The 27,947-nt window shown below is 38.5% G+C and overlaps 1 protein-coding gene across 1 annotated transcript in view; it reads left to right on the top strand.

Annotated features, from left to right (window-relative positions):
- Positions 1–20,918, top strand: part of FAM20C (FAM20C golgi associated secretory pathway kinase) — a 159,801-nt gene extending 138,883 nt beyond the window's left edge. Inside the window, exons 6-10 of the mRNA XM_001378018.5 lie at positions 6,003–6,183; positions 10,908–11,014; positions 11,423–11,504; positions 13,131–13,190; positions 19,727–20,918. Coding sequence (XP_001378055.3) covers positions 6,003–6,183; positions 10,908–11,014; positions 11,423–11,504; positions 13,131–13,190; positions 19,727–19,976 — 680 coding nt within the window. The 3' untranslated portion in view covers positions 19,977–20,918. The remainder of the gene's footprint in view (positions 1–6,002; positions 6,184–10,907; positions 11,015–11,422; positions 11,505–13,130; positions 13,191–19,726) is intronic.
- Positions 20,919–27,947: the final 7,029 nt, after the last annotated feature.

The raw sequence follows: 27,947 nt of genomic DNA, 5'->3' as shown, positions 1-27,947 counted from the left end.
AAATCACTCCAATATCTTTGCCAAGAAAATCCCAAATGGGGTCTTAAGGAGTCAGATTGGCTTACTGTTCTTCTTCTTTGAACCAATACAAAATATTGATTCTAAGAAAGTATAGATTAAAAAAAATTTAAGGGAGGTATGACAGGTATTTTATCATCCCTATTTTATGGGTGGGGAAACCGAAGACCCATAATTCAAAATTAATTGCCCATGCCCTCACAACTTGGGTTAAGGGTTAGAGACAGCAATTGTTCCTAGATCTCTTCTGATTCTCAAATCCCTCATTCTTTCCTACCTAACACATTTCAGCATCCTCTAACTCTGAGAGTTGGGAGACAGTTTTGCTTAATAAGTTTCGCCGGCTACAATTGCAGCCTCTTCTTACTTTGTTCTCTGGGTCTCAAAGAATTCCAGTCCATGATCATTCATATATAGCTGCTTCCATTGGCAGAAAAATATAAGATAAAAATTGTTCGTCTGATGCCCAGCCTTGCCAGTGACCAGGTAGCTAGCTATAGGTAATCATTGAACCTTTATATACCTTTCTGGTAACAGAAAAGGTTCTCTTTAGCCTCCCTGTTATCCCTTGTCCTAATATAACCACAAATGAACTAAAGAAAAAAAACAAAAAAACAAAATCTAGTATAATAGTTAACATCCTAAGAAGTTATGTGCTAACCCAGGAAAAAGCAAAGTATTAATTACCTTTACTTGAACATGTTTAATGGTTGGTCCATTGCTCTCAGGCTCTCATTAAAGACAGATTTTATCATAGGGGTAGATTTCAGCAACAAAAACTGCAAATAGAAATGAAGCTTTTCCAAAAATGCAATGAGGCTGTTGAAGGAGACAGCATGATTCTCAGCAGTAAAGATCATTCAACAGGCAAAATGGCCACTTGTCAGGAATGTTTCAAGGGTATTCTTCTTCAGGTATTGATTAGACTAGATGATCTGAGAGTGCCTACTACTCTTAGTAGATTCTTTAAAAACAAACAAACAAAAAAAAAAAAACCTCTTATCTTCTGCTTAAAATACTGTGTATTGGTTCCAAGAAGAAGTGAAGTAAGAAGGACTAGACAATTGGAGTTAAGTGACTTGCCCAAGGTCACACAGCTAGGAAATGTCTGAAGCTAGATTTTAACCCGGGACTTCTGGCCTCCAGGCCTGACTTTCTATTCACTGAGCCTCCTACCTGCCCACTATAGCTGATATATATATATATATATTTTTTTAATGTGAATTCATTTAGGAAAAAAAAAACTCTTACTTTCTTATCTTAGTAACACTCTTTAGATAGAAGGGCAAGGGCTAGACAAATATGATTAAATGACTTGCCAAGGTCACAGCTAGGAGGTCTCTGAGGTCACATTTGAACCCAGGTCCTCTTGACTCTAGGCTGGGTGCTCTCTCCACCTATCTGCCCCCTATGGCTAATTTTTGTTGTTTTTTTTTTTTAAAGAGGAAAGCCAATGTGAAATTCTGAAAAGAGTGCTGGACTTGGAAGTCAAAAAAGACCCAGTGATAATTTGTCTCTTAACTTACACAAGCCATGAGACCATGGGCAATTTGTTTTCTGTCTTCAGCCTTTGGTTTCCTCATCCATAAAATGGGGATGATTAATATCCAAAGTATCTTCTTCCCCAAGTTGGTACAGATCAGATGAAATGACGTTTGGAAAGGGCTTTCTAAATCTTAAAGGCATGGCTAAACTTTCATCATCTTAAGTATTAAAGCCTATGTTTCAGGTCATGCCATTCATTCTGCATAAGTGAACTTGATGGAGACTAAGCAGATGATTGACACTGTTTCCCCTTCTATGAAAAATTGAAAGAAGGTTTAGTGATGTGCACAGGTGTGAGCTGCCTAGTTTTTCCAATTCCACCATCTGGGGGCAAGCAGAACTCTCATATGACAAAACTCAGATCAAAGGAAGACTCAAGACACAAAAATGAATTAGAATTGCTTGAAAGGCCATCTTTGAACAGAGGCAGGAGATTTAGGTAGAAACATTCCATGATAACTTGCCAGTTCTGTAGCCGGATCTTGCATGATTTTGACATGCGGTTCTCAGGAGATTGGTTTAAGTCCAGTTTTGTATGGATTTGGGTGGCAGGAGGAAAGAGGCTAAATTAAATTATGACCTTGGGAACATTAGCTCTGCTTGATCAAGAGCAAGATGAGGAGGAGGCTAGGTGACTCAGGGGATAGAGAGGCCTGGAGACAGGAGGTCCTGGGTTCAAATCTGACCCCAGACACCTATCTCCTGGTTGTGTGACCCTGGGCAAGTTACTTAACTCTCACTGCTTAGCCCTTACCGTTATTCTGCCTTGGAACCAATAGACAGTATTAATTCTAAGATGAAATGCAAAGGTTTAAAAAAAAAAGTCTGTGATGCAAATCTGTCAAGATAAGGGTTGCTGAATGCCAGGTTTAGGAAATTTACTTTAGATTTAGATTGGAGTTTGAATCTAGATGGTATAGTTAGTAGTCAGCATACCAAGCCTAAAGGGTTCAAACTAACCTCAGACACTTACTAGCTGTGTGACCTTGGGCAAGTCACTTAACCTTCTTTGCCTAATCTATAATATGAGCTGGAGAAAGGAATGGCAAACCACTCCAGCACCTTTGCCATGAAAACCCCCAAATAAGTCACAAAGAGTCAGACACAACTGAAAAACGACTGAAGGATAACAAATCTCTCACTGCTTCTAGAACCTTGTATTTCACAGTTGCCTCCTATAGTCTGTTTCCTCACCAATAAAATAAAGGAGGCAGACTAGATAAATTCTAAGACCCCTTGCATTACTTCATCCTAGTATCTTATTAAGAATTTGGATTCCTAGTTTGCTAAATGAGTTCAAAAGTCAATCCTACGCCATAGTTAAGGCTGGTTGATGTAAAGTCACAATACAGTTGATCTCCTTTGGCAGTCAGAATCAAGTGGGGCATGATAACAGCCTCTCAGTCTTGCAACAGAGATGGCATCAGGATGAACTCAGGGAATTCTAGAATCTCAGCTGTGCAAGTCAATAGGAAAGCCTCTGAAGGCATTTCAGGTTTTTTAGGGATAAATGCCCCACATTTGTCAAATTTCAGGCCTTTTGAATCTAGTTATATATTCAGCATATTGTTGTCTATAATATAGATTTATGTAGGCATATTAGGAACCCTAGGAGATAGCCAGCCCCTTGGGAAATGGTGTGTCTTCTTTAATTTTATATCCCTCCCAGGACCTATCAAAGCAGATTGCACAGAATAGATTTTGACTTAATACTCTTGTAGTAGTCTGGGGATGTGGAAAGAATTCTGACTTTGGAGCCAGAAGACCTGGATTCCTCATATGATGGCTTTTCTCACTTTGATTTTTTAAAAATGTGAGCTATTATTTTTTTCCCCAAAATCCTCCCTGAGTGAGAAATCCTTTTCCCCCAACCCTTACCCCACCACCTCCAGTGGCCTCTCCTTCCCAGGGGAATGTAAACTTCTGGAAAGTAGAGACTATTTTTTATTTGGTATCTACATTGCTTAGTTTAAGTATTTACTGAGTGAATGAATGCATATTTTGAACAAATGCTAGATTGGACAGTGGACCATGAGCCATCCTTCAGAGAAACAAGGGGACTTTCTGATGTGAAATATGGAAAGAACCAACGTTTTCTTCTAGGTTTGAATATTTTTCCAATCATTACCATCACTTCCCGTCCCCCCCAGTTATTAATCCCAGGTGTTTTCTTTAATAAAATGCAAAGGGAACATAGACTTCTATTCCAACAGAAGTTGTATTCATATGTAAATGCAAATGAAATCCATTTCTGCATTGAATTTTGGAATCCTCTGGGAGAACTGCTTTGAGGTCATTATTGTGTTCCACCTCCTTCCCCTTTAAAATTATGCCTCTAAAAATTGACTCACAAGAAAGTATTGTATATAATAGACAAATTTCCTGGTCCAAGATAATGGAAGATCAGATAATAGCTTTCCTGTGTAAATAGGTTCTGATTCTGTTAAAGGCATATTGTCTCAACATGGAAGGCTACAAATTAAAACTATATCAACAGATGCCCAAGTACCAAGTGATCTTTGATCTTTCCATTACTAAAAATCAGACATCAGCTATTTGTTTTGTTGCAGTGCAACATATTTCCTTAGGATTGCTTCTTTGTTTATTGGATCCAGTAAAAGAATTTTGTCTGCCACAGACAGTTGCAAAGTTAAATTTTACTCAGGGTGGCATCCTAGAGTCCAGTAATCTTCACTGGCTCTTCCCCATCTCTGGAATTCTCTTATGGTCTCCCTCAATGGCTTCCTTTAAGTTCCAGCTAAAATTTTACCTTCTGTAAGCCTTTTCCAATTTCCTTTAACACTACTGCCTTCCCTCAGCTGATTATTTCCAATTTATCAATTTATTTAGAGTTGTTTGTATATTAGCATTTTCCTATTCCATTGGGAGCTTCTTGAGAGCAGGGACTATTGTTATCCAATTGTTATCCAGTTTGACTGCAACTTGGAGCTCAGTTTGTGAAATGTGGTTGGAAAGGTAGACTGCTTTGGTGGGCTCTTTTTTTTTTTTTGCTTGTCTTACTGACCTGGTATGAAAAGAAGTAAGCATGGAGATTCTCTGAGTTTGCTTTTTTCAAAGGAACACACAAAACTGAATCAAGTCTGAGCTCGTCCGTGCCAGACACTTGAGGAGGGGTATTCATTCCTGCCACAAAGAGATTTTCTCAGTCCAGAGAGTCATCTACCTAAAAGTTCTTGATTAATTAGGAAATAAAATAGCTCTGAGAAAGGCTTATACCCAAGAGTTCAGTGGACATATTGGAATTATCCAGATCACTGAAGCCATAACTTTGCTTTTTTATCTAGGTAACTGATGCTCAAGATTTTGATCTGAATAACCAGGATAGTTAGTGTGTATGGACTTGTCCGGAGAAGACTTTGCTTATATTGGTAGGCATAACCTGTTACATAAAATGGTATGATACAGTCATAAGAATTGAGTAGGTCTGGGTTCTCGTCCCAGATCAGCCATTAATTGGTTGTATGACTTGGACAAGAGACCTTACTTCTCTGGGCTTCAGTTGTTGTTTGGTTGTTTAAGTCGTGTTCAATTCTTTGTGACCCCATTTGGGGTTTTCTTGGCAGAGACACTAGAGTATTTTGCAGTTTTCTTCTCCAAATCATTTTACAGATGAGGAAACTGAGGCTAAAAGGGTTAAGTGATTTGCCCAGAGGCACCCAGCTAGTGTTTGAGGCCAGATTTGAACTCAAGAAGAAGAATCTTCCTAACTCCAGGCTAGAAACTCTATCCATTGTACCATCTAGCTGCCAAAATGATCTCTAAGGTCCCCTTTAACTCTGGGGCTTTCTCTGATTCTCAGAGAATTGATTTATATGGAACCAAGCTTTCTGTAGAATTTGTATGTTGTGTTCTTGGAGCTCAATACTAGGAAGTCCCAAGCTTCTAAGAAAGGATAAGGGGACTATGTGGTTATGGCTCAGATTTGATGAAAGCTTCAATAAAAAAGGGGGGGGGGCGAGGGGGTTGGCATCAGTTTAATTCAGTTGCCTGAATTATAATAAAAACTGTATTCATACAGTTTCCCAAAAGTCATGGGGGCAATTTGAAGTTCTATTAAAATTTCAAATCACACTATGACTTTAGGAACAATTTTTATAGTGTTTAAAGGCTTGTTCATCTGATTTCCCCACAGCAACCACATGGGGTAGATGCTATAAATATTAGTATCCCCATTTTACAGACAAAGAACTGAGGGCTGAGGACATTTAAGCAACTCATCGGGGTCACAGAGCTAATAAGTGTCCAAGGCAGAATTTAAACCCAGAGCTCTCCAAACTCGCAGTCCAGCACTTTCCCCTCTGCACCCTGCTGCTGCTTCTCAATAGAAAGTTATTGAATGGTTTTCTTGTTTGTTTTTTTCTGTGTGTTTATTTTGGTGGATTCTTTTTTAAATTAGCGGGTTGTCTCTTTTCCATCAGCCAACAACATCTGTTTCTACGGAGAGTGTTCTTATTACTGCTCCACCGAACATGCTCTGTGTGGGAAGCCCGATCAAATAGAAGGGTCTCTAGCAGCCTTCCTGCCCGACCTGTCCCTGGCAAAGAGGAAAACTTGGCGAAATCCATGGAGACGCTCATACCACAAACGCAAAAAAGCAGAGTGAGTCACTCCCTTCTGCCAGCTGGTGGGAGACAGCAAGAGGAAAACAGCTCTCGGCTCAGGCAGGGGGGCACCGGAGGCTAGGAACTCCACTCCGGGACGGCTATGAAAAGCTCCTAACCCACTACAAAGAACTTCTCTTCTCCCGTCCCGTCCCCTCCCCTCCCCTTCTGGCTCCCCCCCTTCTCCCTTATCCTCCCCCTCCCCCCCCTTCCTCTGCTATCCTCTCCCCTCACCTCCTCTGCTGCCCTCTCCTCCCCTCCCCTACTCTCCTTTCCCCTCCTGTCCTCGACAGTCCTCTCCTCTCTTCCCCTCCCCTATTCCCCTACTCTCCCTTTCCCTCCCCTCCTCTCTGCTTTACTCTCCTCCCTTCTCCCTTCCCCTCTCTCCTCTCCTCTCCTCTCCTCTCCTCTCCTCTCCTCTCCTCTCCTCTCACTTACCTTCCCTTCTGGGGGTACTTCTCTCCTCTTCCTCTTTTCCTTTTTTTTTTTTTTGGGGTAAAAGGATTTCTCACTTTGAAGCCAACCTCGTTGATTCCTAAAAGAAGGCAGCAGGGAAGGGTGAGGCAAACCTAAATTCACAAAATCTAAGAAATCCAGAATGATTTTTAAAATGAAATTTAAAATACTGATGTAGGCCATGAGTTGGGATCATATCTAGAACAGAACTCAAGTAACACATTTTTCGTACTACTGGCAATCTGGTGAATGAAACCTACAGACCCCTTTCTCATAAGAATGTTTTTAAATGTATAAAATACAACACAAAGGAAACCAATTATATTGAGATACAGCTATCAATATATTGCCAACTTTACAAAATTTTACAAATTTGTACAAAATGTTTATAAAATTTTTAAACAAAATTTACATTATTGTAATACTTTTTACAAAATTTAAGAACCCCTGCTCTTCAAGGCAGATGGCTTAAGAAGCCATCTAGTGCTTCTTCATGCAATGAATGTGAAAATTGATGCCAGTAGAATTAAGTGACTTGGCAAAAGCCACTGAAATTAGTGAAACTGCCCATTGCTTTGGAAAGTTACTCAGGACTGGGGCTGGAATCTTGGCTCAGTCTCTTACTACCCATGTGAGTAGGTCACTTAACATTTCTAGACCTCGGTTTCCACATTTGTCATATTAAAGAGTTGGACTAGATGATTTCTAACCTCTTTTTCCATTTTGGAATAGTGAATGTATTCTATTTTCTGCATAAGGGTTAGTTGTAATTCATCTATTAATTTTGCAAATAAGTAGGTTAAACAAGACCCTTGCCATCTTGTTTATATTCATTCTTTTGTTTAATAAACCCAATCTTTGAGATGGTAAAAAGGCAAATTTCAAGCACCTGACTAATTTATTTAAAAAAAAAAAAAGGATTAGAATCCAAATGAATGAGGCTTTATTTTCCCTAATGATTAAAATAAGTGAGTCTTTAACTGGGACATCAAAATTTTTCTATAGGAAGGCTTAGTTGTAATAGTATTTATAAAGAAATAAAAGAGAATCATTGGGTCTAAGAAAACCTTTTTAGGGAATAGAAAGGAGAACAGTTTTGGGAGGCTTCCTCACCCATTAGAACTGGCCACAGAGAAAGCTGGGAAGTTGGTGAAATAAGATTTGGTAACCCCCATTTATGTTTCCTGAATCCATTGCCTATCTATCCACCCTGTACTTTACCCTTGTCAATCTCATTATCCTCTTTAACATCTTTACTGTCTCTTTCAACCCATAAACCTCCCTCCCTTACCTCTACACACACAGCAAGGATAGCTGCCCTCACATTCTGCTGCTCTTTTCTTTGTAAAAAAAAAGAAGTGATTTAATCAATGAATTCATACATAAGGGCTATCTAATTAATATGTGAGCCTTCTCCCCAGAGTTATTGGATAGAGCATCCTTAGGGGAAAGCAGTACTAAATCAAAGGAAAGAGTTAGTAATGATAGAATTTCAGACAGGAGGCTAGGTGGGGGCAGACTTAGTGGATTGAGAGCCAGGCCCAGGAACAGGAGGTCTTGGGTTCAAATTTAGCTTCAGACACTTCCCAGCTGTGTGACCCTGGGCAAGTCACTTAACCCCCCTTGCCTAACCCTTTGTACTCTTCTGCCTTGGAACCAATTGATTCTAAAACAAAAGGTAAAGTTGTTTATTTGTTTTTTTAAGGATGTCAATAAGGGGAGAAATGCACTTCCCCATAAGGCTGTCTGTCCTCTATTTACTAAGGTCTCCCACTTTTTCCTACCAACTGGGCCCCAAATACTCCTCTCATTGAAATATTCTACTCATTGTCCTGAGCCCAATAGATGTTAGTACTGATTTTAGTCCATAGAATCTGTTGTACTTTGGGGCAGAGGGGTGTATGTCTGTATGTACATTAACACAGGCTAGTCTCCCTAAGGTTATGTTACTGTCATAACTGAGAACTAAAGGGAAACTGTATAGAGAAAATAGGTCTCAGAACCCAAAAGGAAGGAAAGTTAAGGAATATAGACCTGGCCCAGTCCCAAGAGCCTTGATTTTTAGACAAGTATATCCTACCAATGAATAGAACCATATGACTAAAGGGATTATCCAGAGGTGATTTCATCTACCTTCCTATCCTCAGAGGCCAGTAAAAAACATCCTTGAGAAATATTACCTACACTAATCTTGAAAGATGGTATCAAAACCATTCCAGAAAAATGGTATCCTCTCTATTCACAAGGAACTTACCACACTGTTCTTGGTAATTTATTTTTTCAAAAATATGTTTATATACTTTATTAAACATTTCCCAATTATATTTAAAAACATTAATGATTTTTTAAATATTGAGTTGCAAATTCTCTTCCTCCCTTCCCAATGCCCTTCTTGAGAAGGCAAGAAGTTATTATCAATTATACATGTAAAATCTCCAAAACACATTTCTATAATAGTCATGTTGCAAAAGAAAACACAAACAAAATAATACAAAAATAAAGTTTTAAAAATGTATATTTCAAATTAATTTCAGAGTTTATCAATTCTCACTTTCTCGAGGTAGACAGCAATTTTTCATCATGAGATCTCTGAAATTGCATTGGATCATCACTGTCTTGATCACAGTAACTAAGGCTTTCACAGTTGATCATCATTACAATATTGCTATTATTGTGTACAATCACCTCCTGGTTCTGCTCTCTTCACTTTGAATCACTCCATACAAGTCTTCCCAGGTTTATCTGAAGCCATCCCCCTTGTCATTTCTTATAACACAAAATATTCCATCACAAGCATATATACTATAGTTTATTCAGACATTCCCCAAGTGATGAGTATATCTTCAATTTCCAATTCTTTGCCACAACAAAAAGAACTGCTATAAATACTTTTGTATAGATACCTTTTCCTTTTCTCTCTCTCTTTTTTTTGGAGCAATAGACACTGCTAAGTCATTGGGCATATTTCCAAATTGTTCTCCAGAATAGCTCACAACTCCCCCAACAAATTAATGTCCCACCTTTTCTACATCCTAAGCATTTGTCCCTCTTCTTTTGTGTAATGTTAACTATTCTGATAGGTGTGAGGTGGTATTTCAGAGTTGTTTTATTTTGCATTTTTCTGATCATTAGTATTTAAGAACATTTTTATATGATTATTGATAGTTTTGATTTCCTCTGAAAATTACCTATTGACTATCCTTTGAGGATATCCTTGATATCCTTTGACTATCAACTGGGGAATAGTTCTATTTCAAAAATTTGACTTGGTTCCCTATATATGTGAGATATGAAGTCTTTATCAGAGAATCTTACTATAAAATTCCCCCTAGTTTTCTATTTTCTTTCTAATTGTGGCTACATTAGTTTTGTTTGTGCACAAGATTTTTTTTTATTTCATGTAATCAGAATTAATCATTTTATATCATGTGATGCTCTCTATCTCTTGTTTGGTCATAGACTCTTCCCCTATCCATTGATCTGACAGGTACATCTTTCCATACTCCCCTAATCTGCTTGTGATATCAATCTTTGTGTCTAAGGAATTTATCCATTTTAACCTTATCTTAGTATATATAGTGTGAGATACTAGTCTATATCTGATTTGCACTTTTCCCAGAAATTTTTGTCAGATATTGAATTCTTACCTCTAACACCTGGATCTTTAGGTTTATCAAACACTCCATTACTATAATCATTTACTATCTTATCTATTTCACTGATCTACCACTCTTTTCTTAGTCAGTACCAGATTGTTTTGATGATTACCACTTTGTAATATAGTTGGAAACCTGTAACTTTTAGGTTTCCTTCCCTTACATTTTTTTCATTGATTTCCTTGATATTCTTGACCTTTGCTCTTTCAGATGAATTTTCTTACTATTTTTTCTAGCTTTATAAGATAATTCTTTGGTGATTTGATTGGTAAGGCACTGACTAAGTAAATTAACTCAGAATTGTGGGTTTTTTATGTTGAGTCAGCTTACCCACAAACAATTAATATTTTTCCAATTATTTTCATGTCTATATTTGTGAAAAGCATTTTGTAATTGTCTTCATATTATTTCTGGGTTTGTCTTGGCAGTGACTGCTATTTGTATAGGCAGAAAGTCTCTAAGTTTGAAATTTTAAGTCATTTCCTCTTGTTTTAGTCTTCTCTCAGGAAGCAGTTCCCCAAAGCTGATTTATTGGGTCCCCAATTGTCCCTAAAATAGATTGGCTCATTCCTAAGATGAGAATTGCCTTCATGCCAATTGTTCCTTTCAGATGGGAAGTGGACCCTGATTACTGTGAAGAGGTGAAGCAGACTCCACCATACAATAGCAACCGCATTCTGGATATAATGGACATGACCATTTTTGATTTCTTAATGGGTATGTGTCTGATCCTGTTAAATTAACTATAAAAAGAACTTGAATTATTGGGAGGGCCATGTGTAACCAAGCAATTTTTGAAACACAGCATGAATATATGAGCCATAAATTTTACAGAATGCCAACCTACATGAGTAACAAATAGATTAAAACCATCAAATATTAACACAGATGTATTGTTAAAAATCACAGAGCGTAATGCTGCAGCTTGTTATTTCTACGAAATAGGGCTAGCAGTTTGAGCCAACACCTTAGATTTACTGTTTTTATTTTAGTCCTTACTGCTTAGAGACTGTATATTAGGGGAGTAAGAAATATCCTTCTCTATATGAGAAGCTAATATCTCATATTTACTTCCTTGAATTTTCAGCATCCAAGATTCAAAGCTTTTTCTGCTTCCCTTCACAGGAAATATGGATCGACATCACTATGAGACCTTTGAAAAGTTTGGCAATGAAACATTTATTATTCACTTAGACAATGGAAGAGGGTAAGAGTTCCTTGTTCTTCTGGCCAAATGATAGAATTGTAACATCTCCATCTATCTGTATATTCAACTTCCAAAAACCTCAAATGTCCGGTAGCCTGGATGAAAGTTTTGTTGTTCAGTCATTTCAGTCTTGTCCAACTCTTCATGATTCCCATTTGGGGTTTTCTTAGCAAAGACACTGGAGTGGTTTGCCATGTCCTTATCCAGCTTATCTTACTGATGAGGAAACCAGGGTAAATGGTTAAGTGACTTGCATAGGATCACACAGCTAGTAATGGTCTGGGGCTAGATTTAAACTCAGGTTCTTCTCACTCTAGGACTGACATTTTATCTACTGCCTTCAAAGTTAAGAAAAAAACTATGAAAATAATTGAAAGGCAAGAGAAATGTATTACAAAGTCCAGGCACCTTTTTCTTTTAGAAGAGTTAGAGCCACAGATCCATTAACCTAAAAGCACATGTAAACTTGAAAATAAATTAAAAAATTTAAATGTAAAATAAATCATCCTTGGGAAATACAGTAAAAATGGGCTAAAAGTGGCATTTAGCTCTGAGAGAAAAAGACAGAAAGGTTTTAAGATCACCAATAGACTGGGACAATTTAATATAGGGTCAAACAGCATCTTGTTTCCCTTAATATCAAATAAGCAAATATGTGTACTTTGCAAATCTTATATAAGTGGTATCTAGGTGAGGAAGTAGAGTACCAGCTCTGAAGTCAGGAAGAAAAGACTAATTTTCCTCTCTTCAGTTTTAGCTTCAGATACTTGCTAGCTTTATGGCCCTGGACAAGTCACTTAATCCTATTTACCTCAGTTTCCTCATCTGTCAAATGAGCTGGAAAAGGAAATGGCAAAAAACTCCAATATCTTTACCAAGAAAACTCCAAATGGAGTTACAAAAAGTCAAACATGACTTAACATTTATTATTCATTGCCAAGCACTGTGCTAAGAATTTTACAAACATTGTCTCATTTGGTCTTTATAAAAATCCAGGGAAGTAGTAATAGTATTAGCCCCATCTTACAGATGAGAAAACTGAGGCAAACAGGGTTGAGTGACTTGTCCAAGGTCACACAACTAGTAAGTGTAAGGCCAGATTTAAACTCAGGAAGATGAGTCTTCCTGACTTCAGCCCTAGCACTCCATTCACTATGCCACCTAGCAGCTCTAACTCCTTAAAGTGTTGGTATGTTTATTAAGTTCTATTTAAGATCCAAGAAACTGTGCTACCAGCTGCATTAGAAAGATTTCCCACTCAAATGGGTAAAATAAGAAATGCTTGGATCCACAAAACTGAAAGCTCCAGTTATCTGGAAAATTCATTTATGTAGAACACCCCATTCCACAGTGAAACTGGATAAATGAGCCGTTACTGTAATTATACTATACAGTAAACTATTTGACAGTTCATATCTCCCTGAATTTCCATCTTTACCCAACAACTCTGTTCATTCAACTGTGCTTTCTCTTTTTCTGGTCTAGTCAACTCAACAAAACTCCAGTCAGCTCCCATATAATGACAGGCTTCTCTTGTGCTTGATTTCCTAGAACACACGTAGATGCATTCTTGACAATCTGTGACTCCCAATTTGACTATAGATATATATTTCTTGCTTAAAATAGGTTTGGAAAATACTCCCATGATGAGCTCTCCATTTTGGTGCCTTTAAATCAATGCTGCAGGTGAGTCTCTTTGTGATTTACTTCCAAATATTAATGAACTATTTTCTTCATCAATGATGACTAGAAACAGTGCTGACAAAATTAAATCAGCTGGGTGACTCCAAGGATAGAGAGCCAGGACTACAGATGGGAAGTCTTGGATTCTATCTGTGTGATCTTGGGCAAGTCACTCAACCCCCATTGCCTAATCCTTACTGCTCATCTGCCTTAGAACTAATACACAATATTGATTTAAAGTCAGAAGGTAAAGGTTTAAAAAATAAAATAAAATCTGACCTCAGACACTGGGGAAGTCACTTGACCCCCATCCCCTACCCCTTACCACTTTTCTGCCTTAGAACCAAGATGCAGTAGGGTTGAAAGAGATACACACATAAATAAACAAACAAACAAAACAAAGGAATGAATGAATGAACAAATTAATAAGCAAATGAATGAATGAATAAACAATTACATAAATAAATAAAACAGCTATTCTTCCAAACCCAGTATGATAAGCAGAGCTGTAACTAGTCCAGGACAAATGGAGCTTTGCCCATGTCACCAGCATTCAGTGGGGGAAGCATGCTTACTCCTGAGAAAGGTGTATATCTTTTACTCAGCACTTAGCATCCATATGCCTCCTGAATTCTCTGACCCTCTATGGAGCAATACTACCACACAGCCTAGCCCCCTTGGGGATCCCATTGTTGTGACAGAGCTTCACTTCTCTACTAACTCTGATGGAGAATGAGGGCTAGACTTTCTAAGGGATAATTGTCCTTTCTGATTCTGCTGTACCCACTGGGGGGTCCATCCCTTCAACCCTAAGTGAAATTACTCCAGAGACTTACCACTAGTTATACCTCTGATCACAAGCAAAGCGAGACATGGCATGTCTCCTGCTGTATTAGGCTACGTTGGTACAGAATAATGTAGGAGAATTTATTCTTCTGAACCTCTATGCTTTTGGAGTTGCTATTCAACATCACCTTCTGATTGAGTTAAGAACAAGCTTTATCTATATAAGAGAGATGTATAAGCACTCTGGGAGATTACCAGAAGCCTCGTGCTCCCTGGCACCTGGAAGATGCTGCCTCTTGTCTCAAGGGATTCCTGATGTTCTGAAGACCAGCCTCTGACCTGGACCATGTTCAAATCTGGCCAATCAGATAGACCCAGGAAAGTGACATCATTGAATCAGCAAGTTCAGATTAGGGAAAGGAAGTCTGCCTCTTTGACACAGAAAGGACAGTGAGATGAGCTGGAGCTCAGGTTAGGGAGGGGAGGAGGTGTGCAATATGTGACTGGTGCCTTTTTTTTCTCTGACTTGCTTTTAATTATTTAACAAATAATCATAAATTAAGATAACTCCAGAGAATTTTAATCTTGACAAATGTTTCATTTTGAGAAAAATAGCAGCCAAATTTTTAAAAAATCAGCTATTTGGAGAATTATTTATTAGTTTGTTTTCAAAATAAAAAGGTTTATCAGTCATTGAAATTTAGAACTAGATGAGATCCAAAGAGATCACAAAATCCAATACTTTATTTTATGGATAAAGAAAAAGCAGTCCAGAAAGAGTAGGAATTGTTTTGTTCTCTGTATTTGTTTCCTTACACCTAGCAGAGAGTGTGGCTTTATAAATGCTTGTCAATTGACTGATTGATTACTTCCTTAAGATCTCTCAGTAAATGAGAGATGAAACTGGAATTAGAAATCCCCTCTCCTGAATTTTGAGATATTGGAAATAAGAGCCATTCATCCCCCAAGAGATCTTTCTTTCTTTTTTTTTATTATTTTTTAAAATTTTTATAAAAACCCTTACCTTCCATCTTGGAGTCAATACTGTGTATTGGCTCCGAGGCAGAAGAGTGATAAGGGCTAGGCAATGGGGGTGAAGTGACTTGCCCAGGGTCACACAGCTGGGAAGTGTCTGAGGTCAGATTTGAACCTAGGACCTCCCATCTCTAGGCCTGGTTCTCAATCCACTGAGCTACCCAGCTGCCCCCAGAGATCTTTTTTCTATGTTAAGGAGATAGAGAAAGTAGCTGGGTGCCTGGGGAGACTTTTGACAGGGGAGTGGTAGGTAATAAGTTCTTCAAGGTGACCCACTTAAAATGAACCCTAACTTAAAGCAGCTTTAAACCCTTTATTTTTAATCATCACTTTCCATCTTAGAATCAGTACTGTGTATTGGTTCCAAGTCAGAAAAATGGTAAGGACTAGGCAAACATGATTAAGTGACTTGCCCAGGGTTACACAGCTAGGAAGTGTCTGAGTCAAATTTGAACCCAGGTCCTCTGAATTCCAGGCCTGATACCTTATCCTCTTTGCTACCTAGTTGCCCTCAAACCAGTGTTCTTTCAAGAGAAAAGGTTTTGTTGGGATAGTCTGGATGGATCTCTGAGAAATCAGTTTTACGTATCCCTAACCCTCATTGCCCATTCATCTACCTTCCCATCCAAATTTCTCCCACATCGCAGATGAAATTATATTGAATTGATAAGCAATGCCTTCTAAGGACTCAGAGAAGTTCTGTGAAGAGCCTTTGGGAAAGGGTTCTCTAGAGGTTTTCCTCTAATATGCATAAAAAAAATAAACATCATCCTGGATAACATTTTCATTTGTGACATAACTATTTTCCTCAGCAAGAAGTTCATTTAGGGTAGGGTCATAATAATAATAAATACTTACATAACACTTTAAAGCTCACAGAGAACTTTACATATATTATCTTGTTTGATCATCACAGCGTGGACTATTATTATCCCCATTTTAGAGATGAGGGAACTGAAGCTAAGAGGTTAGATTACTTGACTAGGGTCACATAGAAAGTGTCTGAGGTAGCATTCAAACTCAGGTCTTCTTGATTCCAAATCCAGTGCTCTATCCCTTATGCCACTAGTTGTCTCCAAGGATATGTTTTACCTGCTCCCTATGCCATACTGCTGTCTGCTGCACCTTAAAATATAAAATCATCAGCCTGCATTTTAGAGTTGTTTTTATTTACATTATCATAATCATCATGTATGTCCAATTATCTCTGTTCTTTATACTGCTTATCTGTTTTATATAAGTTTTTCCATTCTTCTGTGAATTTTTCTTGCTGTACTAATTAATATTCCATTCATATACAGAACCACTGATTATTCAGTCATTTCCCAATATGTGGGCATCTGTTTTATTTCCAGTTTGGGTTTTGTTTGTTTGTAAGTATTTCTATCACCATTAAAATCTTAAAAAAAAAAATCCTCACCTTCCACCTTAGAATCAATACTGTGTATTGGTTCCAAAGCAGAAGAGTGGTAAGGGCTGGGCAATGGGGGTCAAATGACTTGCCTAGGGTCACACAGCTAGGAAGTGTCTGAGGCCAGATTTGAACCCAGGACCTCCCATCTCTAGGTCTGGCTTTCCATTCACTGAGCCACCCAGCTGTCCCCCCATTAAACGCCATTCTAAAGGCTACATAGTGGTATAGTACTTAGGATTCTGGGTCATGGGTTGGGGGAAGCAGTGTGTGTGGCTCATCCCACTTTCAGATTCTGTATAATTTGTCTTAGAAGTATAATAGAGTCCCAGTGACCCAAGCCGTGGCCCACTGCCCACAATTCATAGGTTGTTGGGACCTTAGCTTGAGAGTTGGAAGGGGCCCTAAGAGAGCCGCCAATCCAACCCTTTCATTTTACCAATGAGAAAATGGAGCCCCAAATGGAGTATGTGCCCTGTCCAAGGGCATATGAGGAATAGGCAACAGAACCAGAATATGCATTCCCAAGTCAGGACTCCAAGTTCATCCCACACTCCTTTTGCCTTCGTAGGATCCAGAGCTGGAAGAGAATGACCAACTAGACCAACTCCCGCCTTACTGGGGAGAAAATAAAGCAGAGCGGGAGAAGTGATTTGGTCCAGATTCTATAGGCAGCAGAGGCAGGAATGACACCTGCCTGGGTGGCCGCAGATCTATTGTCATTTCTTGCCATCAGTCAATTAAGAAGCAGGTGCTGGGGATCTAAAAGCGCAGTGCCTGCCCTCAAGGAACTTACTGTTCTATTGGGGAAAATGGCACCACACCTCAGGCACAAGCATGCCCAAAATGTTTGCAAAGTTAAAGATAAAATCATTCCTACAAGGGGCCCCTTAGCCCGGATGATCAGGCCAATGTGGTGCATTTTGTTCTAACTTTATTACCCTCCTGCATCCGTGCAGACTTCAGCTTGTAAAAGATTGCCAACATTATTTAGACTTAGTCATGTCATTTCTCACCTCAGAGGCAGAAGGAGCATAGCCAAAAGAACACTGGAGAGATCTAGAGACAGGAGGTCCTGGGTTCAAATGTGGCCTCAGACTGGCTGTGTGACCCTGGGCAAGTCGTTTAACCCCAATTGCCCATTTAAAAAATAACAACAACACTGACTGATGCATCAGAAAGTTTGTGCCAAGCTCTTCCCCTTATGACCTTGGAATACATCCTTCAGCTCTGGCAATGCTATAAAATGGTGGGATTTGGGGTGCTGTAGACTTCCCTACATTGTTATGCAGATCAAATGAGCTAGTGTATGTAAAGTGCTCTATGACCATAGAACTGTGGTGAGTTCTTCCAATTATTGTGTTCTTTATTTGTAAATGTTCAAAAATGCTGTCCTGCCTGGCAAAAGAAGGTGGGAAATCAGGTACCTTCCTTTTCGAGCAGCTGAGATGTGGCTAATGTCATAGTGGCCCCCAGGCCTCGAGAAAAGAAAATGAGGACAATTAGAATTAGTCTTTAAAGCCCCTCTTCCTGTATTCCTTCTCCTGCCCGGCAGCTTGTGGGTTATCCCCGGCTTTCCCCCAAAGAGGGAAAGAAGCCTCAATACTCTCCTGTTAACTCATTGGCAGTATAGTGTTAGAAAGCTGACATAACTCTTCTCAGCTGATTTGCAAGACTGCTAGAGAAAGACAAGCAGAGCATAAATACTCTTTAATGGCAGAATTTCAGGAATTTGGGGCCGAAACCCAATGGCAGAGCTTTTCCAACCCTTCTCCACACACTTGACTTTTGTCTAATTACATATAACACCCACAGGATTAGACGTGTATAGAATGTCAGAGCTAGGCACAGGGATCCCCCAGATCAGCAGCTAGCAAACTTTTTGGTGTCAGGAGGTCTTTTCACTCTTAAGAAATTCTTTTTCTTCCCACAAAGACCTCTTATTTGTCTCCAGCATTTTCTACCACACTACGAATTAAATTGTCAGTATTGTTTTGAAAATTGCCTTGATCCTACAGAACTCTAGGAGTTTCCAGACCACACTGAGAACCACTGACCTAGACCAAGCAACCTTTTCATAAGATTATGCCTGAAGACTGAAGATCTAGAACCATGTTTCCTACCTCCCCATTTTTTATTTTTTGAGAAGGAAACTGAAGGCTAGAGAGAGATGAAATGATTAACCCAAGGTCACACAAGTAGAAGTGGAAGAAGCTGGATCCAAACCGAATACCTGCAAGACTCCAACGTCACTATTCTTTCCATTGTATCACACTGTCCCTATGCCATGTTCAGATAAATAGAACTTGCCCTCGAAAAATAAAGGTTTGCTCCATGTTCATTCAACAAATCAGGAAAGCCAAGGCTGCAACCCTCTTCATTAGAATCTTAATCCACTTTCCCCCACACCACATGAACTGAACTATACAGATGGAAGAACTGAAAAACCAACTAATAAAAGACTTTGCTCTGGGTTGAACAAGAGATGAAGGACAGTGTTGGGCATGGACCCCAGAAAGAATGTAGTGCCAAGTAGTAATTTCTAATTTATGCACTTGGAGGAAGTTGGCAGCAGCAGGGGGGATTGTGGGGGTGGCATGGATCTACTCCACAGTGATGGCATCACAGGGGGAAGCAAATGTGTCCCTAGACACAATAATGTTTCTAAACTGCCAAAGGAAGAGGAAGTGCCCTGAGGGTAAAGCCTGGCAGGGGAGGAAGGATGGGGGAGAAGTAAGAGAGGAGATGCTGCCTGATATCACCAGAACAGGGCAAGGGGGAGAGAAAAAAACTCTTCTTCCACTTGCCCTCCCCCCCCAAGAGTAGAATAGGGGAAAGGAGGAAGTACTACCCAGGAGAGATCAGCATTGCTTCTAGTATCCTTGAAATGCCGTTCTGAGACAAAAACCTGGTTATCCAACCTTAGCTTGCCTAGACTCCCAGTGAAATATACTATAACCAGGTTCTGAAGGATGAAAATAATGAAAAAGTAGTTGTGCTATTTGAATTTGTACTGCATATCTTCATTGGGCTGGAGCCATATAATTGTATATTTAATATATATGTTATAAATGTATTTATGTTATACATATGTCATATACACACACGACATAATTTTTAACTTCGAGTAGTGAGAATTGGAATATGGGGGGACCATTGCATTATTGCCAGTTTTTGCATTTGTACTGCCTCTTCCCCTAATGATCCCAGCCAGCTAATATCCCCAAGAGCCACTGAAGACCATCTATCCTCTGTTTTGGTAGTCCAAAAGCCTGGGGAATGACATTTTTTATTCTTCCTTTTCCAGAATCAGGAAGTCCACCTACCTGAGACTACAATTGCTTGCCAAGGAAGAATACAAGCTGAGTGACTTGATGGAAGAATCTTTGTTCAAAGATAAAATTGCTCCCATCCTCTACCAGTTACATTTAGAGGCCCTGGACAGACGGCTACGGATTGTTCTCCAAGCTGTTAGGGACTGTATTGAGAAAGATGGTTATAACAGTGTGGTTGAAAATGACTTTGACACTGCCAACACGATCACAAGCAAGAGGTAGTGAAATTAAAACAGCGTTCCTGTTTTTACTAGTGAAGTAAGGAAAAGAAGAAAAAAGTCTTGCAAGAGACTATGTGTATGCCACTTTGTGAATTCAGTGAATTCAGAATTGAGATATAATTGTTCCCAAAGTAGGTAAAGTATAGACAGACTCTGAGAAGGATTAGATAATTATGAAATAAGTCTAATGCGATGCTTATAATTAGTTCCTGAAACAATATGAAAGAGTTGGAAAAATATTATGATCACTGACAGATGAAATGGATTGGTGGCAATTACATTCTATCCTTTTTTTGTATAGAAAGGAGGCCTTTAATATTTTATATTTGCATATGGTATATATATATGTGGGTGTATTTATACATATGTATATATCTATTTTATATATATATATAAATAATATACACCCACATATCTATATGTAAACCACAGATCTACCTACCAAATTTCACAAAAGAGAGGCAGCATCATCCAGTGTCTCCCCATTTACTCCAGGTGAAATCCACTTGGTTGACTGTGTTAACCCATCACGTGCTGTCCTGTGCCAGACCTGACTAGAAACTAAAGCTTTGGGGTGAGAGTGGGGGTTGGGCCTCAGCGCTTAAAGAGTTGAGAGGAAAACTCTGAAAGCTCAGTGGTTAATCCAAATGGAATTTCAATAATTGTTCATTTTCAGAAAATACTTGAATGTTGGTTTTTACAAAGTGATGTAAAATGATGAGTCGTTCTATTTATCCATCATTACGTAGCAATTCTGACCTTTTTAGATGGGCAAAGGGAAGCCGCTACTGTCCTGACTTTGCTTTTGATAGTTTGATGTAAATATATACATATATGAGTAAATCTGAAATCTGCAGCCATAGGCTTACTTTTGCAGCATTTTTTTTTTTGTGGAATTGTTTGCAATGTGGTACAAGTACAATAAAAATATGGCAGATGTGTAGCTGGACTATTTCTGTGAGTTCCTTGTCAGTCATAGAACTGGAGAAACTTAGAATTTTTTACTTAGAAGGGACCTCAGATAACCCTTCTCCCTGCCTGAAACATGAATTCCCACTGCAGTATCCTTAACAATAATGACAATAATAAAAATAGCTTAGCATTTATATAACCTTCAAGGTTTGCAAAGTGCTTCACAGATATCTCATTTAATCTTCACAACAACTCTGGAGCTAGGGATTGTTATTATCCTAAATTTATAGATGGGGAAACTGAGGCAGACAGAGATGAAGTGACTTGCCCAGGGTGACACAGCTATTAAGTATTTGAGGCTGAGTTTGAACTCAAGTCGTTCTGACTACAGATACAGGGTTCTATCCATTGCATCACCTAACTGCCTGACCTGGATAAGTGGTCATTGACCTTGTATATGAACACCTCTAGAGAAGAGGATTCAATTGTGATTTCTCAGAAGGTTCCTTTTTGATTAAACCAAATTTTTCTCTATAATTCCCATCCACTGATCCTTGAAATAAAAAGGCCTAACCTTTATTTTCTTAATAGCCTATCAAATACTTGAAACATCAGAAGGAAGGAAGGAAGGGGGAGGGAGGGAGGGAGGGAAAGAGGGAGGGGAGGTGAAAGGAAGGGAGGGAGGAATGGAGGGAGAAATGGAGGAAAGGAGGGAGGAAGGAAGGCAGGAAGGCAAGGAAAGAGGGAAGGAAGGAAGGGAGAGAGGGAGGAAAGAAGAAAAAGAAGACGGAAGGAAGAATGAATTCATGCAAATAAATGTGAAGATAATATTTTCAAATGCAACTATATCTGGAAGGATAATCTAATGTTCAAATGCAAATATATCTGAAGAATTATTTTAGGTTTATAGAAAACCATCATGTAACCAGATCATAGATTTAGAGCTGGGAATGATCTGTACATTTATCAAATGTATCCTTGATGAAAATATGAAAAAAGGTTCAGGCAGGTGGTCCAGTGTACCACACTGACAGAATCATGTAATGGAGGATGTAATAGATATTATGGATATAAGAAAAGTCTACAATATTAAGAAGAAAGTTGATTTGTTCAGCAAAAACTGAAATACCAGATCCAGGAAACACCTAGTGACCTTGAAGGAGGTAGTTTTAGGACATGCTAAATATTCAAAGTACTCTACTGGACTTCTGGGTAAACATGGAAGTAGTCTAGATACAGGACTCTTCCTCTCCTTACCATCTACCAATATAGACTACCTCAAAAGACAAAAAAAAATTCATATGAACAAAGGGACTCTACAGTAGGGTGCAGCATTGAAGGTACATGGGATTTGGGCATTTCCACACTATAAAAGTGTGAAAAAGTTCCCACCAAAATTCGAGCTGATCTCCCCTCCCCCACCCCACCTATGGAGCCAGAGTCAGAGTCAGCACATGCTAGAATCAGTGAGTGAGCAAGGGGCACCTCTAGAGTGAGTGAGGGACACCTCTAGGTCCTTGGCAGCTAACTAAGACCACCAAAGACCTTCTCCTGAGAGCAGCTAGACCTGAAACCCCAGTAGGCTGAAGAGTGCAGACTGAAGGTGCCCCTGGGGAGATAGCACAGAGAAGGGCAGTGAACAGTAGAAGCTGCAGAAACTTGAGAGCTGGCCTCAGGCAAAATCCTTGCTCCTTAGCTACATACACAGAGAGCCTGCCCATCTCACTCAGATTTCTGACTGGAAAGAGAAGGAAAAACCACCATAGTGATGACAAACAGTGCCCAGGAACAACAACTTCCCAACACCAAAAAAAAAAAAAAAAAAAAAAAAAGGGGGGGGGGTTAACCCTGGATAATTGTTATGGAGAAAAAACCCAGGCTACAGAGGAAATAGAAGAGGAAATACAAATAAATCCAAAACCTTCCAAAAAAAATGGAAATTGTCCACAAGCTCTTGAAGAATTTAAATTGGAGCTTACCAAAACGATATAAGCCTTCTGGCAAGAAAAGTGGGAAATAGTTCAAAAAGAAAATAACAGTTTAAAGGACAAGAACTGCCAACTGGAGAAAGAGCTGGAAGCCACGAAAAGCAGGATACACCAAACCAAAAAGGAAAACCAGTCTTTAAAGACCAGAATGAGGCAATTGGAAGCCAATGATCTTGCAAAACAGCAAGAATTAATAAAGCAAAGTCAAAAGACTAACAAAATAGAAGAAAACATAAAATATCTCACTGACAAGATCAGGAAAACAGAGCATGAAGAGACAATTTGAGAATCATTGGTCTACCTGAAAATCCAGAAATAAACAGAAATCTTGACATCATACTACAAGAAATTATCCAAGAAAAGTATCCTGATGTTCTTGAACAAGGGGGCAAAATTGACATTGAAAGAGTTCATAGAACACCTTCTACACTAAATCCTCAAAAGAAAACTTCCAGGAATGTAAATGCCAAATTGAAGAGCTTCCAAGCTAAGGAGAAAATTTTACAAGAATCCAAAAAGAGACAATACAGATATCAAGGAGCACCTATCAGGATTGCACAAGATCTGGCAGCTTCAACACTAAAGGACTGTAAGGCATGGAATATGATATTCAGAAAGGCAAGAGAATTGGGTCTTCAACCAAGGATCATCTATCCATCCAAATTAAATATATACTTCCAGGGAAAAGTATGGACATTCAACAAAATAGAAGATTTCCAAGTATTTGTAAAGAAAAGACCAGAACTAATTAGAAAGTTTTATATCCAAGCACAAAGATCAGGAGAAACATGAAAAGGTAAATAAGAAAGAGAGGGAAAAGGGGAAAATGTGTTTTTTTTTTTAATTCAAGCTTTCTTCTTTAAGGGCTTCAATAAGATCATATTATTTATATTAACACATGGGGAAATATTATTTGTAACTCTCAAAAATTATATTCACTATTATACTCATTAGAAGAATCATTCACAGGAAAGGATTGGGATAATAAGTGGTATAAGATGATATGCAAAAAAAGAAAAAGGGAGGGGTAATCGAAGATGGCACCAAGAGATACTGAAGAAATAAAATAAATAGTATAATCTTAATCACACAAAGATAGACATGGGGAGGGGAGGGGAAGAATACTCTTATAAGAAGAAGAGTTAGAGAGTGCTAATAGTCTGTATAATATATAATGCTAATAGTGCTAATAATACTTAAATTTTACTCTCAGTGAAATCAATTCTGAGAGGGAAGAGCATCTAGATCCTTTGGGGTACTGAATTCTATCTTACCCTACAGGGAAAGTGAGAAGGGAAAACTAAAGAGGTAGGAGGATGGGGAGTACAAAAAGGGAGGGAAAGAGAGGGGGAGGGAACATATCAGACCCTAAAAAAATAAGAAGGGAACAAAAAGGGAGGGGGCAGAAAGGGAAGCATATTAAGGGTGGGGATTAGGAGGACTGATTAAAAGCAAACCACTTCTTTAAAAGGATATAGCAAAAGAAGAAAGGACAGAACTAGGAGAGGATATCAAAATCTTGGGGAATACACAAGTGACAATCATAACTTGAACTTGAATGGGATGAGCTCACCCATAAAACAAAAACAAATGGGAAAGTAGATTAGAAACCAAAATCCTACCATATGTTGTCTACAAGAAACACACATGAGGTGGGTAGACACTCCTAGGTTAGAATTAAAGGTTGGAACAGAACCTATTGGGCCTCAACTGATAGAAAGAAGGCAAGAGTTGCAATCATGATATCTGACAAATCCAAAGTAAAAATAGATCTGATTAAAAGGGATAGGGAAGTGTATAGGGTGAATAATATGGTTGAGACTAAAAAAATCTAAATTTAAATGATCGCCAAGGGGAATCCCAAATAATAAAATACCCAAGGCAGCTGCCAAATTTTTATGGTGATTTAATTACAACAGGAGGAAGAAAATATTAGAGGGAGAGAGAGAGGGGGAGAGAAGGAAATGGGGAGAGAAGGAAAGAGGGAGAGAAGGAAAGGAATGTAACTCAGAAGTGCTCTGGCTCAGGCTGAGCCAAAGTGGGCAGAAAGGCCTTGGAAAACCAAGGCAAAGAAAGGGGTCCGTCCTTATCATTCATGTGACCGATTTGAAGGAAAGCTATATGTGGGGCTCTTCCAAGTTCAAGTTCCAGGATCAAACTGCATTCTCGCCCTCTCCACAGGAAGTCATGAGAACTCCAGAGGCTGTTCTCTACCTCACTTCCTGTGTCTCACATGTGCCAATGGTGGCTCAAGCTTGACTTAGGACAGTCCAGAGGTCTGTCCTTTTTTGCACATCTCTGTAGAAGGCCAATTTCTCAGATAATTAAATCTTGAGTTTGATGCAGACCTTCCTAATCTTGTTAAATTAAGAAGGGAGGAGAAATGTAGTTTCCAAGACCTGATTCTATTATACCAAGTCTCTCTATTATTATTGATGAGGAAATAGCTAAATTTAAGAATGTTCTGATTAGGGTGGAATAGTATTGAAATTCACAGAAGGTAACTACATCCTGATAAAAGTCAGTATAGACAATGAGGAAATATCAGTAATCAACATGTATGCACCAAATGATATAGCATCCAGATTTCTAAAGGAGAAAATAGTGAAGTTGAAGGAGGATATGGATAGTAAAACTATACTAGTGGGAGGCCTGAACTTACCATTATCAATTTTAGATAAATCAAATCAAAAAATAAATAAGAAAAAGTTAAGAGATGTGAATGAAATCTTAGAAAAATTAGAGTTAATAGCTATATGGAGAAAAATGAATAGCGACAAAAAGGAATATATCTTCTTTTCAGCAGCACATGGTACATTCACAAAGATTCACCATTTACTAGGGCATAAAAACATGGCAAACAAATGCAGAAAAACAGAAATAATAAATGCACCCTTTTCAGATCATAATGCAAGAAAAATAATAATCAGTAAGTGTACATGGTGAGCCAAATAAAAAATTAATTGGAAATTAAATAATATGATTCTCCAAATTCAATTAGAGAACAAATCATAGACACAATTAATAATTTCATTGAAGAAAATGACAATGATGAGACATCCTTTCAAAATCTATGGGATGCAGCCAAAGCAGTATTTAGGGGGAAATTTATATCTGTGAGTTCATATATTAGCAAATTAGAGAAGGCAGAGGTCAATAAATTGTACATGCAAATCAAAAAACTTGAAAGCAAACAAATTAAAAATTCCCAGATGAAAACTAAATTAAAGATCATAAAAATTATGGGAGAAATTAATAAAATCAAAAATGAAAACTATTGAAATAATAAATAAGACTAGAAGCTGGTATTTTGAAAAACAAACAAAATAGATAAAGTACTGGTCAATCTAATAAAAAAAGGAAAGATGAAAACCAAATTAACAATATCATAGATGAAAAGGGAGACGGCACCTCCAATGAAGAGGAAATTAAGTAATCATTAAAAACTATTTTGCCCAATTATATGGCAACAAATATGGCAATCTAGGTGATATAGATGAATATTTACAAAAATATAAATTGCCTAGATTAACAGACAAAAAATAGAATTCTTAAATAATCCCATATCAGAAAAAGAAATCCAACAGGCCATCAAAGAACTTCCTAAGAAAAATCCCCAGGGCCTGATGGATTCACAAGTGAATTCTATCAAACATTCAAAGAACAACTAATCCCAATATTGTAGAAACTATTTGACTGTGGGGTTTTCCTTAATGGACTTCCCTGACTAGCAGGGTCCCACAAGGGAAGGGGCTCACCTTTGTGATGGGACCCGAGGAGAGATAGGAACCGAGAAACAGGGTGGAAATGAAAGACACAGACAAGTCAGTGTTTGAATAGGGCAGGCAATCCCTATGATACTCCCTTTGATAGGAAAGTATGAGTACAAAGGAACAGGAGGAGGTGGATGAGGAGATTAAGATAGGGAATGCAGGCTGAGATGGTTACAGCCTCGGGGGAAGGAGAAGGTCAAGAGGAGAGAGAGACATAATCATTAAGGAGCCGAGTGGAGCTCCATGAAAGGGGAGAGAAAGCCAAGAGGAAGTTCATGGGTTTGCCTCTGAATTTAATCCTGTCCTGCTTGGGCGGTACTCCCAAGCACATAGTAACCACATCACAAAGTATGGACAATTAAGATTGGGTGGCAAGGTAGAGGGAACACCTTTGGGCATGTAGATTGCAAACCACGCTTTCCAGGGGAATTTAGTCCGGGCATGTTAATGAGTTTGTCTTAGCCAAGGGCCGCATGGCCAGTTTAAGGTTACATTCACAAGCCTCATTGGTATAACCTTATGCTTGGAGACACAGTAACCATACAGTCATTTATATTTCATAGATGTGAATATGCTTGGGATGCTACATTTGACATAATAAGCAAAGATGGAGTTCTACCAAATTCCTTTTATGACACAAATATGGTACTGATTCCAAAACCAGGCAGGTCAAAAACAGAGAAAGAAAACTATAGACCAATCTCCTTAATGAACATAGATGCAAAAATCTTAAATAGAATACTAGCAAAAAGACTCCAGCAAGTTATCATGAGGGTTATTCATTATGATCAGGTGGGATTTATATCAGGAATGCAAGGATGGTTCAATATTAGGAAAACCATCCACATAATTGACCGTATTAACAAGCAAACCGACAAAACACATGATTATCTCAATAGATGCAGAAAAATCCTTTGATAAAATACAACACCCATTCCTATTAAAAACACTACAAAGCATAGGAATAGAAGGGTCGTTCCTAAAAATAATAAACAGTATTTATCTAAAACCATCAGCAAATATCATCTGCAATGGCGATAAACTAGATACATTCTCAATAAGATCAGGAGTGAAACAAGGATACCCATTATCGCCTCTATTATTTAACATTGTACTAGAAACACTAGCAGCAACAATTAGAGAAGAAAAAGAAATTGAAGGTATTAAAAGAGGCAATGAGGAAACCAAGCGATCACTCTTTGTGGATGATGTATTGGCCTACTTAAAGAATTCTAGAGAATCAACTAAAAAGATATTCAAAATAATCAACAATTTTAGCAAAGGTGCAGGCTACAAAAT

Source organism: Monodelphis domestica, chromosome 7, assembly GCF_027887165.1.
Source record: "Monodelphis domestica isolate mMonDom1 chromosome 7, mMonDom1.pri, whole genome shotgun sequence".
In the NCBI taxonomy this organism is placed as follows: Eukaryota; Metazoa; Chordata; class Mammalia; order Didelphimorphia; family Didelphidae; genus Monodelphis; species Monodelphis domestica.
The sequence above is the reverse complement of the archived record's forward strand: the minus strand, read 5'-3'. Positions and strand labels throughout refer to the sequence as shown.